Source organism: Eptatretus burgeri, chromosome 5, assembly GCF_056783735.1.
Source record: "Eptatretus burgeri isolate ZD-2024b chromosome 5, Ebu_testis_v1, whole genome shotgun sequence".
Lineage (NCBI taxonomy): Eukaryota > Metazoa > Chordata > Myxini > Myxiniformes > Myxinidae > Eptatretus > Eptatretus burgeri.
The window spans coordinates 2,740,485-2,759,166 of NC_140965.1; the positions used below are offsets into that span (position 1 = coordinate 2,740,485).

The 18,682-nt window shown below is 40.1% G+C and overlaps 1 protein-coding gene across 3 annotated transcripts in view; it reads right to left on the reverse strand.

The window, feature by feature from the left end:
• The window catches only part of LOC147025706 (serine/threonine-protein kinase ULK2-like), a 157,411-nt gene that overhangs the window by 128,752 nt on the left and 9,977 nt on the right, over positions 1 to 18,682 (reverse strand). For 2 of the 3 annotated variants that reach the window (XM_085880389.1, XM_085880388.1), the window contains exons 2-8: positions 18,063 to 18,155; positions 13,511 to 13,552; positions 9,172 to 9,204; positions 8,121 to 8,157; positions 7,621 to 7,806; positions 7,421 to 7,494; positions 3,295 to 3,396 (exon numbers count right to left, since the gene is read on the reverse strand). In XM_085880389.1, the coding sequence (XP_085736515.1) occupies positions 3,295 to 3,396; positions 7,421 to 7,494; positions 7,621 to 7,806; positions 8,121 to 8,157; positions 9,172 to 9,204; positions 13,511 to 13,552; positions 18,063 to 18,155 (567 nt within the window). Of the gene's footprint in view, positions 1 to 3,294; positions 3,397 to 7,420; positions 7,495 to 7,620; positions 7,807 to 8,120; positions 8,158 to 9,171; positions 9,205 to 10,352; positions 10,441 to 13,510; positions 13,553 to 18,062; positions 18,156 to 18,682 lie in introns of those variants that run through there. The other variant, XM_085880390.1, reaches the window with a different exon arrangement.

The following is an 18,682-nucleotide window of genomic DNA, read 5'->3' on the forward strand; positions in this document are numbered from 1 at the left end:
ATTTAATTATTTGAATCTGGAAGCCAGTTCTAACGAAATTGAATGCTTTGTGCTGCCCGGTTCGCAACTCGTCTGTTCCGCGCCCTCTCGAAGCAGGCCTGTGTTTGTATCACCATTAAATAATGTTTTCTCTGGCACCGCTTATCCTGTCAATGCAAAACTTTGCGACTCTGATTTAAGTCTCATGTTGTATCAGTTGTGTCAAAGGCACTTCTGGGTACCCGGTCATCACTGCCAGCAGTTATAAAGTGGCAGTTCTAGTTATTATTATTATTATTATTATTTTTCTTCCGCCGTAAATTTGCAAAATTTCCAATTTTTTTCGCTTTAAATGCCATTTTCTCAGAAATGGTAAGACCAATCGACACAAAATTTTCACCAGATATGTATCTTTTTTGATAGCATACATAATTGATAATTATGACGTCATAGGTCACGTGATACGGGCGCCATCTTGAAAAAACAGATCAACTTTGGACCTCTGTATCTCGGAAACCTTCTCGTGTAAAAAAATTTCGCTTGATACATTTGAACAAGCTCCCTCTCGGGAATACGTGTGATTTTTCGTGACGTCATCAGTGAAGAGGTATCCCAGTAAAAATTCGTCAAGTAGAACGCCACATGGCAAAAATTTGAAATTTCTTGAGCATCATCTACACAAAAATTCATCGTAGAAAAAATATTTTGACGTCATCGGTGACGTAATTCGGCCGCCATCTTGTTTTTTTGTGTTTTTTTAAAAAATCTTCTTCTCCAGAACGGCTGTGCAGATTGAGGCGAAACTTTACAGGCACATTCCCCCTGAGGTCCTCTTTCAAGTTTGTTAATTTGTTGTTGATACGTCACATGGTTTGGCGGCCATCTTGAAAAACCTTAAAACCTTCAAACATCTTCTTCTCCAGAAGCGCTGGTCCAATGAAGGCGAGATTTCAGAACTATATTCGTGACATGTATGCGATGCAAGTTTGTTAATTTCAAAGTGATAGGTCACATGGTTTGGCCGCCATGTTGGATTTAAGAAAAATATTAAATAATGTTTTCTCTGGTATTTCATAAGCCATCAAAGCGAAAATTTGCAAGTGCCTTCCTCCCTCAAGTCTGCATACATGGTAAAAAATTTTTACCTCAGAAGTCACATGGTTTGGCGGCCATCTTGGATAGAAAAATAGACTTTATCCGATTTACACGAAACTTCACACACTTGTTCGGGTCGACGATGGAAAGCAGAATTTAAATTTATGATATCATAGGTCACAAGGTTCGGCAGCCATCTTGGATTGAAAATGAATAAATTTTAAAAATCTTCTTCTCCAGAAGGGCAAGACAGATGAAGACGAAACTTCACACATATATTCCCCATGAGGTCCTTTCTCAAGTTTGTTAATTTGTTCTTGATCGGTCACATGGTTCGGCGGCCATCTTGAAAAAACCCTAAAACCTTCAAACATCTTCTTCTCCAGAAGCGCTGGTCGGATGAAGGGGAGATTTCAGAACTATATTCGGGACACGTAGTCGATATAAGTTTGTTAATTTCGAATTGATACGTTAGACGGTTTGGCCGCCATCTTGGATTTAAGAAAAATATTAAATAATGTTTTCTCTGGAACCGCTGAACCAAACGAATCGAAAATTTGTAATTATCATCTACCATCATGTATGCACGCATGGTAAAAATTATGACATCACACGTCACATGGTTTGGCGGCCATCTTGGATAGAAAAACGCACCTTTACCGATTAACACGAAACTTTACAAACGTGTTCCAATACCCAGTTGGAAGCAGAATATAAATTTCTGATGTCATAGGTCACATGGTTCGTCAGCCATCTTGGATTGAAAATGAATAAATTTTAAAAATCTTCTTCTCCAGAAAGGCAAGACAGATTAAGCCGAAACTTCACACATATATTCCCCATGAGGTCCTTTCTCAAGTTTGTTAATTTGTTCTTGATTGGTCACATGGTTTGGCGGCCATCTTGAATTTACCTTAAAACCTTCAAACATCTTCTTCTCCAGAACACCTGATCTGATCAAGGGGAAACTTCACACCCCTATTGCACATGAGTAGGGAATACAAGTTTGTTAATTTCTAATTGATAGGTCACATGGTTTGGCAGCCATGTTGAATTTAAGAAAAATATTAAATAATGTTTTCTCTGGAACTGCTTAACCTATCGAAGCGAAAATTTGCGTCTGTCATCCTCCATGATATCTGCATACATGGTAAAAATTATGAGGTCACAAGTCACATGGTTTGGCCGCCATCTTAGATTGAAGGATAAATATTAATTCATGTTTACTCTGGAACCACTACTTCTATATATGCGAAACTTCATATTTATAATTTAAGCTACATGTGAAACAAAAGTTTAAAATTTCAACCTGATCGGTCGTGTGGTTTGGCAGCCAGAATTATTTAATTATTTGAATCTGGAAGCCAGTAATAACGAAATTGAATGCTTTGTGCTGCCCGGTTCGTAACTCGTCTGTTCCGCTCCCTCTCGAAGCAGGCCTGTGTTTGTATCACTATTAAATAATGTTTTCTCTGGCAACGCTTATCCTTTCAATGCGAAAATTGCGACTATGATTTAAGTCTCACGTTGAGTCAAAGGCGGACGCGGACTGGGTACCCGGTCATCACTGCCAGCAGTTATAAAGTGGCAGTTCTAGTTTAATTTGTAATGTGTTTATTTCTGGCTACCATCGATCTTCCTAAATATTTTCGAGATCCAGGAACCAACCCCCCCCCACCCCACCCCTCCCTTGCTATTGGCCGTTGGTTTCCACGATCACCGTTTTAACTATCGCGGCATTTTTCAGGAACCTAACCCCCACGATATTGGAGGGTTTGCTGCACTTGAAAAATCTTTGATTTTCACAAGTACTGAGTAACATTCAGAGACTTTCCTTGGGATAAGTTTCATTACAATCTCAAATTTATGAAAGTAACTTTTCATTGAAGAATGTACGAAAAAGAACATTTAGCAGGCAAAGAATATTTCATGCAAAACAATAGGAGGATAAAGTTTTTCATGAGATGGCAAGCAAATTCATTTGTTCGTGCACTTTAGATTTCGTTCTCAATCTATTCACCGTCAAAGATGAATGTGACCACTCTCCACCAGTAGAAGGTGGTACAAAGTTTTACATGTAATTATGTTGACATAATTCATGAGAAATTGTTAAGATGCTTTCACATGTAAAAGAAAAAGTGTCTTAAACATATTACACACTCAAAATTGGAGGGTAGTGTTCATGATGTCTGGCCAAGATGATGATCTGGTGGGTGTTACCTGAAATGGCGCTGTTCCCGTCAAACACTGGAACAGGATTGTGCCCACACTCCAAAGATCAGCCTTAGCATCATAATGCTGAGACATTATCACTTCAGGTGCCTAGAGTGCAAACAATCAGGCAAGATATTGTAGTGTAGCCGAGCATACATTCGAGCTTCCATTTTTGGAGAGAAAGAGTTCAACTGCTTCTGAAAAAGGCAGCAAAGTATTGAGGTACAGGAATCGGGGAATGAAAAAAGTAACATTATGGAAAAAGAAAGCATTAAAATCTGAGCAGTATGTGATGAGAAAAGTGAGAGGAGAAATTGAGAAGATGAGATGTTGAACTTTTGGGTAACGTAGCAAAACGAGGTAGATATTGGAAAAAAACGAAGTTTGAAGTTGGGTGGAGAGCAAAAGATGACAGTGAGCTAGGTAATGAGAGCACAGGGTCAAAGAGCAGTGTGAGTGACAGTCAGTGGTCTTTCAAGATAATCAAGAAAGATTTGAATGCAGAATATTTTTGACATTGCTTTCTCTAACTTATTGACAGTTGTACATTAATAGTTCCTATACCGTGGGACAAATATTGATGAACGGTGAACTAGAATACCACTCGGTAGAGCGTATACAGTCATGGCCATAAATATTGGCACCTTTCCATTTCTTTCAAATAACTCACAATTTTTTCTAAAAATAAGTTGAAATTGACGAAAGTATTTGGTCTCCACAATTCTTCATTTCACTGTTAATATTACAAAACCTTTGTTTTTATAATCAGAACTTAATATATCCTTTTAAATTGGAAAATAAAAAGAAATGGTATTGAAAAAATTATGAATCCCCAAGACTTAATATTTGGTATCACGGCCTCTGGACAAAATAACTGCAGTCAAGTGCATCCAATCGCCATGAAAGAGTTTCCTACACCTCTTCACCGGCAGTTTGTCCCACTCTTTTTGAACAAATTGTTCCAGTTCTCCCAGATTTGAAGGGTGCCTTCGCCCAACTGCTGTTTTCAGATCTCTCGACAGGTGCTCAATGGGATTTAGATCTGAACTCATTGCTGGCCACTTCAGAGCAGTCCAGCGTTTTGTCTTGAACCATTCCTGGGTGCTTTTTGAAGTGTGTTTGGGGTCATTGTCCTGCTGCAAAGGCCACTGACCTTCGACAGAGACCCAGCTTTCTGACACTGGGTTGAACATTGCGCTCCAAAATCCCTCCTTGGTAATTTCTTGATTTCATGATGCCATGCACACATTCAAGACACCCAGTGCCAGAGGCAGCACAGCAACACAAAACATCAGTGAACCTCCTCCATGTTTGACTGTTGGGAAGGTGTTCTTTTCTTTGAAGGCTTCATTTTGTTTTCTGTAAACATAGAGATGATGTGCTTTACCAAAAAGCACCAATTTGGTCTCATCTGTCCACAGGATATTTTCCCAGAAGTATTTTGGCTTGTTCAGGTGTGTTTTGGCAAACTCCAGCTGGGCTTTCTTATGTCTCTCTCTCAGCAGTGGGGTCCTCCTGGGTCTCCTACCATAGAACCTTTTTTCTTTGAGTTGGCGACGGATGGTGCGAGTTGAAACTGTTGTACCTTGTGTCTGAAAGTCAGCTTCAATCTATTTGGCATTTGATCGAGGTGCTTTCTCCACCATTCAAACAATCCTTCGCTGTAATCTTCGATCAAATTCTCTCTTGCGGCCACGTCCAGGGAGGTTGGCTCCAGTGCCATGGTCCTTAAACGACCTGATAACATTGCGCACCGTGGCCACAGAAACATCAAGATCTCTGGAGATGGACTTGTGGCCTTGAGATTCTCCCTCCATCCATCGGGCCCCTACTCTGTGCAAAGCGTTGTTGCTGCCGAAGCAGTCTCCTTGGCTATTGGGCACAATCCTGGACGGGTCGCCACTCCGACACAAGATACCAGTTCACTGGCACTCATTTTGCCGACCTCGGAAGGATGACAGGCAGTCAACTCCACCTGGTATAAATTCAACAGCCGAGTGGGATTTGAACTCAGGATCCAATGATCCCAAGCCCTCCACCCTAACCATCAAGCCACCACCAGGCATAGATTGTCCCTGCTTGGCAACAATCTTCTTTCTGACCTCCTCAGACAATTATCTGGCTTTCTTTCTTTTCTCCATGCTCATTGCAGTATACAGTGACACAAAACAGCAGAACGACTCCTTCTTTCCATTCAAACTAGTTGAATGAGTGATTTTTATATTGCATGCACCTGACTCACCACAGATGAGTTCAATTTCAAAGTAAAAGAGAATCACCTACTTGAAATCTAATTATTTTAAACAACTTCTAAAAGGTGCCAATAATATTGTCCAGGCAATTTTAGGATTTCTGTGTGGAATAAGCTCAGATTTAGTACTTTTTTCAGTTATTTTTGTTTTGTTCCACTGCCAACCAAAGAAATACATAAGTGGATACCAAAATATTTTTTACTTTCCACAATTTTCTGGAAGAAATGGTGCGTTATTTGAAAAAAATGCAAGGGTGTCAGTACTTTTGGCCACGACTGCACCTCTGCCAGGTAGACTCTACATAATAGCAGAGCTAAAGATGGTTTGAGAAATGAACAAAGGATTGTCACTCAGAGTGACAACTTCGTGAAACAGAACAGCACTCAGTAGAGCACATACCTCCACCAGGCTGAACAGTTTAAATTTCGCATCCGACTGATGGGGTGGATCTGAATCCAGACCTGATCCAAAATCGAATTGGCTTGTTATTGTCACCAAACCAACTCATCCACCTAGTTTTGTCATAACTCATCCACAACTTTTTCAGATATCATGCCATACATAGTTTTTGGCCCCATCTCTCAATGGTGAAGAATGACTTAAAAAAAATTCTCATATTCGGATTTGGATTCAGATCTTCACCAAAAGCTGATCAGTTCGTCGTTGTTACACACCCAACCTGTCCACAAAATTTCATCCGAATCCATCCACAACTTTTTGAGATAACATGCAATCTTTCCAAAATAAATAATGAATCAAAGCAAACAGATTTTACGGATAGTCAGTTTCATATTTTAACCAAAGAAGTCATGGAAAGTCAATTGATCCATTCATCAGTACTAACAATCAGTAAGTCAGTAGGTCAGGGAAGAGAAGGCTCAGGAAGTCAAGGACTGACAACACTGGTTCAGAGGCCAGAGCAGAAGAGGGAATGAATAAAACAGGCCAGATGAAAAAAAAATAAAAGGAACAAAAAGGTTGCACCATATAGAAGGAAACAAAAACAACAACAAACTAGAGGGGGAGCACTTGGTAGAGTGCAAAACCTCCGCCGCCAATACTGCGAGGTCACTCAAGTGAACCTGATATCCTATTCATTCAATTTGACGTCAACAGTGCTCACAGAGTTATAGTTTGCAACTTTCCCTTTTACTTTTAACTTTTACATACTCAATTCATTCGTCATAACTAGATTCCTTGAGACAGAAATAGATTTTACATGGGTATATCCACCTGAAGTTCCAAAATCAGCTGCAATTATTATTTTGGCATGTTTTTTTGTTGGAAATCACTTATAACATGTAGAAATTAAAAAAAAAATCGAAATTTTGTTGAAAAAAAAGTTGCAAAATTGTTTTATTTTCTCTAACAATTTTTTTTTTGGGGGGGGGGTTGGAAATCACTTAAAACATGTAGAAATGCAAAAAAAAAAAAAATCGAAATTTTGTTGAAAAAAAAGTTGCAAAAATTTTTTTTCTCTAACAATTTTTTTTGGGGTGGGGGTGGAAATTACTTAAAACATGTAGAAATGCAAAAAAAAATTCAAATATTTTTTCAAAATGGCCGCCATAGCGGCCATATTGGATTTTGGACCAAGTCCAAAATCTAATGGCATGATCCTTGGACCAGACCTAACCCCCAACCCCCACCAAGTTTCGTCAAAATCCGTCGAGGAGTTTTTCCGTAATACTGTTCACAAACAAACAAACAAACAAACAAACAAACAAACAAACAAACAGAAAGGGGTGAAAACAGTAACCTCCATCCATCTTCGATGGCGGAGGTTAATGAAAGCTGATTGTACAAAGCTGCTGACACTATCATTATCACACCTGCAATGACAAACTGAATGAGGTATCCAAAGGGAATTTGATAGGTACCATGTACATTGGAGATCCACACAGGGTTCCTGCCAGCATGTTGCTCTGCAGATATCGAGCAAATCCAAAATCCGCTAGACGCACCCAGGACAGAGAAAAGGAAACCATCATGAGTGAGTTTTACAATTTAAATGTCATGTCAAATGAAAGAGGGAAGTTAAACCAGTTAATGCGATGTCACCTTTGTTTAATACTCGTACCAATTTTGAGTCGTATTGAAGTGGGACCAGTGGATAGCCATCCAGTGTTCTGCGTTCCGTATGTAAGCAAAATGTTCTGTGGTTTCAGATCACGATGGATGACTCCCTTTGAGTTAAGCAGGCGCAAGGCACTGGCTATTTGTCTCAGGAACAGCTGCAGTGTACCCTCACTCAGCGTCCCTTTTGCTGGGAGTGAGGTGGGGGTAAGAAGAGTAACAGGTGCAAGTGAATGAATCGTCTGTCTGTGGGTACACAAGGGAAGTAAATCTATCGTGCTGTACACCGTCAGGTCATGTTGTTACATCAGAGTAACTTACAGGCTAGTTTACAAAAATGGTTATACTTGTGTTCATACTGAGGAATCAGTTCCCATTTTAGCATACGACTTACTGAACAAGCACCAAGTACAATGAGGAATTTTGAACTTTGACTCAAATTGTGATTCTTCAAAGCAAATCGATATAAATCATCAAAAGCAATCATTAATTGTGAAACCTCACCTTGCAGGTAATCAGCTAGATCTCCCCCATTACAATACTGCACACAAGGCAATGCGAGAACAAGTCAAGAAACTTCCACCAGATATACACCTCCGTTATTTAGAGAACAACGCACAATTATCAAATAATCGACAAATAAAACCTTGCAAAGATGATTACATCAAAAGGAAGTTACGACAATAAGCTTTCACCGCTGTGAAAGAAAACCATGAGGATCACACTTGTTTTTTTTTTTAAGATAATGGCCCTTTGAACATTTCAATACCAAGCAAAATGAATACACTTTAATGAAATTCTGAACTTTGACCCAGAGAAGGTTGCCACCAGCATCATAGTGCTGAAATGTTAGTATGGCACTGTATCAACAATTTGGAAAACATTTTCCAAGTGTTTATGAAAGGCCAATGAAGACCTCTATTATATACTATCTTTACAATGGGATGGTGGATGAAAACTTGCCATCTTGTTCAAGATTATCCATCAACATCCTTCATTCCTCAGTCCACAACGTTTTGAGATATCGTGTTATACATCATTTTTACACGATCACTCAATGGTGAAGAATCACTTTGAAAATTAAAAAAAAAATTCTCTCATCCAGTTCTGGATTCAGATCATCACCAAAATCTAATCATTTCATCCTCATCACAACAAACAAAACCTGTCCACAAAGCTTTGCCCGTGCATAACTTTTTGAGATATTGTGTTCTATCATATTTTGGCCTCTCATGTTATCTCTCAATGGTGAAGAATCATTTTTAAAATTCTCATTACCAGATCCAGATAGTCACCAAAATTGAATCAACTCGTCCTCATCACACAACCAACCTGTCTACCAAATTTAACAAACAAGGCATTTCAAAATACATTAAAATGAAACAAACACAATTAAACTGGCCAAATGAAATAAGTCATCCCAAATGTTAGTTTTCTATCTGATATTGCACTGTTCATCATGCTGGTGCAGAGAAGTTAACCAACTCAAGAAAAACAAACATATAACTACATTATACAACTCATAAGGATCAACAATGAAGTTCTACTGCCTTACCTCCATCACAAGAAACACTGATGTGGGGGTCTCCTGCAGAACACAAACCACCTTAAGGTTAGACACATGATAACCGCACTCTCCTGCACAAACCACCTTAAGGTTAAACAAATGATAACCACACCCTCCTGGAGAACATAAACCACCTTAAGGTTAGACAATTGATAAACACAACCTCTTGTAGAACACAAACCACTTTTTAATGTGAGAAGTTATTCCCGTAACCTCCCTCGTTGTTACAAATAGCCCTTTGTTTCGTTGCTTTTCCGACACAAGGGACCACATCATCCTCCATGTATTTCTCTCCTCGCATGCAACCCTGCAAGCCTTGTAGCTCAAAAAATAAAGAAAACGAAACCCATCACCTCACGCTTGGTATACATTACAAAAAAAGCTTTCCCTGCCTGGCTAATACACTAAACTTAGCAGATACAGTAATGTGTATTTACACACGCACACTCGTGATTCTGTGAAAGCAAACCACAGGCTTGCTTTCACACAAATGAAAAAAGAAAGGTGATGGGGGCACACGAAGGCAAACAGGATAAAACTAGTATATGTATTCTGTTACACATGGAAAAAAAAAATACAAAATACAAAATAGCCTCCGTACCATTCACTTCCAACATCGGAAACTCAGGAATGATAAACCTAACAACAACTGGATAAAACACATTAAGGCAAACAAATATTTTTAAAAATCGATCGAACAAACTCCCCACCTCCCCCAATAGGGGGGGGGGAGGGTTTCAATGAGCCTCATAAAAAGACCCTTCAATTTCAGTCGAATCAACAATTATGAACAATCAGGCAGTTTATGGAAAATCACAAGTAATTACATAACCTTGCATCAACAGCTCACTTTCAATGTCCTTCAAGACTTTCCAGCAAGACCAAAACACTTTATAAGCTTATTAATCCAAATATGTCATGCAAGCCCAATTACGTCATGACTGGTAGGCTAGAAAACAAGGTGACTTTATGCTATCGCTAGCTAGTAAAGTGTAAGGCCTTAGCATGGACTGTATGCTCATGTAGTTTAGTTAATTTTCACTTGTAACAAGAACTTCACGTTTCGGATATCAGTCTTTGTTTTTGCATGCCGTAGAAAAGCGAGTATAGTGTGTGGTAGTGTTTATCGAGAATCAGGGTATCACGTGATCTGTGCTTCCTGTCTTTACCAGAGAGAGCGAAGCAGGGTGAGGAGACGGGCACCTAAGAGGGTCAATAAACATGAGGTCGCTCAGCACGCTGCACAAATTTTACTCCCTTCCATCCACACTCCCTCCAGCGTCAGCGCAAGCCCGAAGATGTGGCTTCTCCAACGAGCTGTAAATGTCACTACCCGTCGGGGTCCCCCTCCCACTGCTGGAACAATGCAGCGCACTATTGGCCAGACCTGCTGGCAAGGAGAAGCGCCACGATTGGCCTAACATGCCGGCTATGTTCTGAACAGGCCAGTGGTGGGAAGGTGGCATCTTAGTGGCCTTGACACATTAAGTTATGTTGAGTTCAATACAATTTTCGATAAATTGATGTTCTGTCAATAAATGATATGTAACGTGTGTTTGAAAAAACAAAACAAAATAAATGTATAAAATGAAAAAAATCCTATCGTTTCAATTTCCCTGTTGTGTTCACTCTTCCCGAAGATCCGGGTCCAGAACCGGTTCTGGAACTGAACCCGAACCCAAAACAGTTTCGCTTCAGTTCCGCATCACTGGCAGAAACAAATCAGCATGGTGTGTCAATATTGGTCACGTGGAAGCCCAACCTGTCACTTAAAAGTGAGGAAAATTTATTTTGCAGTCTCTTCTCCACCAAACCGATGAAGAATCATCAGCCAGAAGGGAGGAATTAAAGGTAACCATGCCGACCTGACATTAATATACAGTGCTCTTTGGGCTTTGGATACAACAGGCAATGAAGGAGAATATTAGAGAGAAAAGTAAACAGCAGATAATGCCAAACTACATCTTTTTCATAGATTTCACAAATGTCCCTGTTAAAAATGAACAATTCATGCTAAATTGCCTCATGGGGGAACAGGTGGTGTTAGCAGCTGGGGTACTCCCAAGGTTTCAAACTTACCATATTATTAATAGATCCCAGTATATCAGAGAGAGAAAAAAATTAAACAGCAGAAAGTTAAGATAAAGATTATGATGTCTGAGATTATAGAGATGTTGGATATAAAGTGTTCAGTAAGCAGTCTCAAGTTCCTCTTTGAAGTGCTACACGATGGAAGTGCCACTTTTCCCATCCATCTTCTGATGAAGTTAAAGAGTTACACTTTCAATTTTAAACACAAGATATAGTGGGCTGTACATCATTGTGTTCGCAGCAAGAGTCAAGGTAAGACTTTTGAAGTTGGGCAGGTTTGTTGGCACACAACAGGCTACTTTTTCCCAAAAGGGAAACTCTAAATGAATCGAGCTGATGGGAAAGCCGGCCTAATGTCTCCACAAAAAGGACAGTGCATGCAACCTATGATGCAACACGACCTGTGAAGCAACAAGATAATCCGCATCCCAGCATATTCGCAGTCAGTTCCCTTTTCTATCAAGAATGTAACCAACACAGTACACCCTCAAATATCGCGGTTTCCGCTCACAGGCAACCTACTGTGTTCCAATTTAGTCATCACAGGAATTCATTTCGGCCAATCGTGGTTTTTGAGCTGAGACGAGTCATCATTTGTGTCCGTGTGTACGATGATTACTGTACCTCACGTGACAAGCCCTTTGTTTCTCGTGCACCATTTTTAATGAGCCTAAATGGAAAGCGATGGACAAAATTTGTTTCAAAAGGCAGAGAAAGGTTATAATGTGGTGCGAAAAAAATCAAGTTGATAGTTTGGCAAGAGGTGAAAGTGTGACGTATGTGGGCCACCATTACGGGTTCAATGAATCAACTGTGTGGTGTATCCGTGAAAGTGAATCAAATATCCGTGCAAGTGTTGCTGCCAGCACTCCACAAAGCACAAACATGTCATTCCAGTCCCATAATCCTCGTATAGAAAGGATGGGGGGGGAAAACGCTTATGTTTGGATCAAGGACCAAACACAGAAAAAAGTGCCTTTGAGTGGAGCGGTGAAAAGGGAGAAATCACTGTGGATTTTCCAACATTTCCACAACGTTTTCCAGTGCCGAAAAGCTCCAGTTCAACTACGGCTACCCACACGTTCCACGCCAGCAAGGGCTGGTTTGAGAATTTCAAAATCAGATTCAGCCTCCATCATGTAATATTAATCAGGGAAGCAGCATCGGCAGACCATGATACTGCGATAAACTACCCACTGCAGTTTCTGGAACTAATCAAGGCGAAGGGATTTATGCCGGATCAGGTTTTTAACACCGATGAGACGGGACTATTCTGGAAGAGGATGACATCTCATACCTTCCTCTCCAAGCAGGAAACATCTGCTCTGGGCTTCACGGTAAGGTGGTTCAAGATAGTCTTGCGCTTCTCCTACGTGGCAATGCTGCAGGCAACTTCATCGTTAAGCTAATACTGCTCTTCCAATCGCCAAATCCCACTCCCCTTCCCGACTCCTCTTTTCCACCTTCCTCTTCTGCCTTCCACCCCCCATTCCAACAGCTTCATCATTCTGAGCTAAGTCAATGCTCACCTCCACCTATCCGTTCCTCCTTTGTCCCACCTGTGGAACCAACTTTCGCATTCTCGTCAATCTCGTTCTTCCCTCCAGGTCTTCAAGATAGCTGTTCACCACCATCTTAGATTGTCCCCATTCCAAAACCCTGATACTTTCTTCACTCATCAACCCACTCCACCTTCATCCCTCCTCTTTCCAAATCTCCAGTTTTCCCTCCTGAGTTTCCTTTTGGATCCATCTTGTCCACCCCATGCATCATCTTGTCGTATCCAGACCGCCCATGCATCCTCTCCCGCTTCTCATTCCTCCCCACATCCATTGTTTGTCCTAGTCTGCCTCTATTTTGCCTTTCAACTCTGCTTGCTGTTGGTGATTCCCCACTTTCTCACCTGTTATTTTTGTCCTGTTCATTTGGAAGTTCATCCTGTTCATACATCCAGTGTACAAGTGAGTGCTAGCTTTCCCACGAGGCTCGACTATGTTTTCAAAAAAAAGGGAACACTTATAAGAAGGGCATGGTGATTGTGAATATGACAGCTGCGAAGAGGTCTGACTTCGCAGAGCAGGAAGCCCCAACATGGCGTCCGTACGATTGTTTTTTCAGGAGGAAATTGTGGGTGGGTCGAGGTCAAATGTCCAACCAATGGGTGGAATGGAATGTTACAGAGAGACAGACTGACAGACAAACACACAAATAAGCATATTACTATATAGATACCCACCTGACAGTCATAGAGAGCAACAATGTTCTCATGTTCAAGCTCCTGGAAAGAAACATAAACCGGACATTATTTCATTCATTCATGGAGATAGTTAGAGCTCTTCTTATCAGTAACAGTTGCTACCAATCAAGGGGATCTTTATCTTTCACAAACCTAATTTAAATAATGAATCATCTTGAGAAGCTTTCTTCCATTAATGAGCTTGCATGGGTATGTTTATTGCCTACATATTAATAAGATGCACAACACAGTGAACTTGATGCAATTTAAATAGCTTGTTAAAAAGGTGACAAAAAAAAATTAGGATGAGCAGTGTTAACCTTTGAGATACATGAGTACGTCAATTAATTATTTAAATTTGTCCGTAGCCTGATGGAGTACTGCTCTCCCCTTTGGGCTGGTGCTCCTGCCTCCCACCTTTCTCGGCTTCACGCTGTCGAAACCAGGGCATTCAAGATCATCGGCATCTCCCGCAATGAAGCTGAGTCTTTGGGCCTCTCACTCAATCACCGCAGGTTGGTCGGTGGTCTTTCTGTCTTCTACCGACTCCTCTCCAGCCTTGCCCCCCTGCTCTCTCTGCGATTTGTCCCCACCACATTTCCACAGGGCGCTCAAGGTCCGCCAACAACCCCCTTCTGGTAAAACTACCAAAATCACGAATCACTGCTCATCTTCACTCTTTCATTCCTCTTTTTTCCCGCCTTTGGAATAAACTTCCTCACTCTATTCTTTCCCATTCTTCCCTCCAGGCTTTCAAAACAGCTGTTCACCACCACCTCTTATCTTCCCCCATCCAAATCCTCGATCTTTTCTACCCCCGATAATCCACCCAAGCCCACTTCCTTCATTTCTCCTGCTTTCCTTCCTAAAAGTCCCCGAAATGTCCATCTTCTCTTCGCCATGTTCCCCATCCCATCCCCATCCCTCTCCCTTCCACAGTTCACCTAATGTGTCTGTTCCCCACTGTTTTGTCCCTTCCACTCCCACCCCTCTTGTCTCATGCCTCCTTGCTGTGAGTTGTGTGTTAGCTCTCATACGAGCCTCGACCAAGGTATACAAAAAAAAAAAAAATTGTCAAAAGGATTCTTACCTCCGTCATCAACGATTGACGGAGGTTATGTTTTCATCCCTGTATGTTAGTCTGTGAACAGCATATCTCAAAAAGTTGTGGACGAGTTATGACAAAACTAGGTGGATGAGTTGGGAAGGTGACGAGAACAAGCCGATTCGATTTTGGTTCAGGTCCAGATCCAGATCCAGTCTCTCAGTGGGATACAAAACATTAACTGTTCAGCCTGGCGCAGGTATGTGCTCTGTCGAGGGCCTGCCATTATAGTTTATGAAGTTTTGTTAAGTGCTATATTTAAGTTCTGTACCCCATTTCATGTTGGTTTACTTACTATTCGCTATAAAACAAATTGTTTATTACCTCCACCACCGAAAGTGAAGGAGGTTGTGTTTTCACCCCTTTTTGTCTGTTTGTTTATGAAGATCCGAATCTGGATCTGGATATGAGAATTTTTGAGATAGATACTTGAGATACATTTAGAGCCTGGTGTTGGCGCAGTGGTTAGGGCAGCGGCTTGGGATCCAAAAGGTCCTGAGTTCAAGCCCCGTTGGGCCACTGAATTAATACACCAGGGGGTGACTCAGCCTGTCATCCTTCCGAGGTCGGTGAAATGAGTACCAGTGTACTGGGCCGGTGTATACCCCGGTTAAAATAGGTGTACCATATCCCTGTGTCGTAAGAGGCGACCAGGGGTGCGTCAGGAAGGGCATCCGGCGTAAAAAAAACATGTGCCAAATCACTATGCGGATCATACGGATGATCCGCTGTGGCGACCCCGAAAGGGAGCAGCCGAAAGAAGAAGAAGAAGAAGATACTTGAGATACATTTTAATTTTTGTGATACACACCCCTTTGTGTATGTTTGTTTGTCTGCTTGTTTGTTTGTGTATAAGATATCTCAAACAGTTGGGGACGGATTCGGATGAAATCTTGTGGACAAGTTCGGTGCATGACAAGGACGAACTGATGAGATTTTGGTGAAGATCCGGATCCGGATCCGGATCAGACTACTAGAATTTTTAAAGTGATTCTTCACCATTGAGAGATAGGGCTAAACAGATATATAACACGATATCTCAAAAAGTTGTGGATGGATCCGGACGAAACTTGGTGGACATGTTGGGTATGTGACAAGGACGAATTGATTCGATTTTGGTGAAGATCTGAATCCGGGTCTGATACGAGAATTATTTAATTTTTAAAGTGATACTTCACCATTGAGAGATTGGGCCAAAAACGATAAAAAGCATGATATTTCAAAAATGTATTGGGCCCGATGTTTTCGTGGATCAGGCATTGCGTGGTGGAGGTATGCGCTCTACCGAGTGCCCTTCTAGTTATTTAAGATTTTATGTTTATTGACGCTGGACTCGTATCACATTTCACTTTACTCTATATTTACAAATATCAGTGTGAGAAGTTTGATTTTATAGCTTGCAGGAAAATGGTGTATTTGAGTCAATTCTAGCGGCTTTTGTACCCAGTATTGAGTAATTTCTGAGAGAGTGGGGTCGGGAGGGGTTATTTTTAGGGGACCATAAAAGACGATAATGTTGGTGAAGGACAGAGGGATAAAGCAGTCACGTCCAGCTTTGTATAGTGCAGTGTTGGTGTACTCAAGTGTTGCTTTGTGTTTTTCCTGTTAATAAACTCAAATTGGACCACCCTCGACTGATCCCCATCGATTGATTACAAAAGCCTGGTTTGTGAGATAATTGTTTGCTCAGAGTGTGCAAATTTGTCAACATGTCACTGTGTTAGAAAGGCCTTTATTAGTATTAACATATATACTTCTAACCACACAATATGAACAATACGTATAAGGCTCTTCCAAATGAACTCTGCAATTTATCTTGTAATCACAAGATCAAGTAAAGATGTAAACTATCCATGCCAAGTATATATAACAAGCCATAGATATTTGATCAGAAGCAATTGCCTCCAGTCAACAAAACATTCAAGATGCACACTTAATAATGTGAAAAAGCACATCTTATAAATATAAATAAACTAACCCCACAAATTAAAATATTAAAATAACTTGAAATGAATATTGCAGATTCCACACTCGTGTATATAGCAAAGTTTGTGTTAACACTATTACTGGCTCTTTCAAATGTCTGACATATGGAGTCCTGAGGTTTTGCATCGAAATAATCAAACGACCTGCTGCACACAATCTGAAATTTGTTCATGATCAAAGAGCCTTGGCAAAATAATGTTTGGGAAGCATGTCTGTTGTGCCTAATCAAGTCACCTCATGGAACCAATTTGGCATTGATGCCTATGTAATAAATACACAGCCCCTAAAATACTGATGCCAGGTCGTTTGAAGAGCAATTGTTGTGATATTAATTGTACCATTGTCACATGATGCAGAGCAGGTATAGTGCCTTCCGAAAGTATTCAGACCCCTTGACTTTTTCACATTTTGTTGTGTTACAGCAACAATTTAAAATGGATTACATTTTTAAAAATTGTCACCGATCCACACACAATACCCCATAATGACAAAGTGAAAACATGTTTTTTGACAAATTAATTAAAAATGAGATAACCAACTCAGCCTTGTAAGAATGTACATTGTACATTGTACATAGTACGACAACTATTCCCCGTGCCTCTGCAATTGGTTACCATTTACTGAATAATCCTCAGTATGCAGAGCAATATTGTATCAGCTGGTTTAAAATCCTGAGTCGAGGAGGCAGTTTAGCTCACATTCGTGCAATGGAGGCCACATTCATCAGGTCAACCAATCCCATTCTTTGTCGACAGAAAAAATTTGTCCGAACTTTATATCTATTTTGACTATGATGGCTTGACTGTGTGACAACTGTACCAGTCAACATTGAGTCATCATGAAAACCACCAACTCCACTTCCCCCAACTAGCCCTCAGCTAATTAGCATTACGTTTCCACCGGTACTTTAGTGATTTATCTCTGCCTAATCATTATTCATGATAGTTCATTTCCACCTTCTCATTATTCATGATGCTCTATGGTTGCACCAATCAGGTAATCCCATCCTTTCTTTCTCTTAACCAATCAACGCTGACGACATTGAAGCTTTATCAATGAGAGTTTGGTGCTTCTTCTTCATCTGCTTGCGGTTTTACCCTGAAGAGTGCAAGTTGAAAAGCTTTGACAATGTCTATTTTATTGAAATGCATATTCAAATTCTGTTGTACTCATCGAATGAAAATATATATATATATATATATATATATATATATATATATATATATATATATATATATATATATATATATATATATACATATATATATATCCGCCATTAATCTAGCAATTTCCTTGGCTTACATTTTGACTGAAAACCATCAGTGTGAACATTCTCTTTTGTAGTTAATTAATTATATGCTGTATATCCTATTATATCTTGAGAGAATGGATCTTTGCTTCATAATAAAGATAACTTGCTTGGCATACCAGTGTTTATTCATATAACAAAACATCGTATACCTTAAGGATTCGGATTTCCTTTCCCAGTAGAGTCTGTGATTTTGCCAAGTTCTTCCTGCTTATGCACTTGATAGCAACCTCCTTACTCTGTTCCTGGGGTATAAAGGAAATAAAAACAAAAAACAGGTTCAAATTCCACATCAAGCAAGCGTCGACTGTTAAAATTTATAGTTTAATTCAATGAATCAAGTATAATCTCCTCCATAAACTGAGGTCAGAACAAAAATGTTAATGAAAACATAGGTCTTGTTTTGAATTTGTTCACAAACCTTTAAAGGTGGCACAATGAATAACATTTTATTGGGTACATTTCACACCACAAGGTAAACATGCTTTTGCTACTCTATAGCCCGATTACTTGGCTAATACAAATCAAAATGAATGTACAACGGTCCACAAACTAAAAATGCAAAATCATAAAATTACTGAAATGACAGGAGGCATGCCTTTTGTCATGAAAACAAAATAATTTTAATTCAGATTAATTCTGACTGACTATATATAGCACTCTTTTGCTGCACCATCGCTACCTCACATGTCAATGAGTGATCTATTTTAATATATATTGTACATTCTCAGTTACACTGGAATCTACATGACCAAGGGTGAGGCTCTGCACT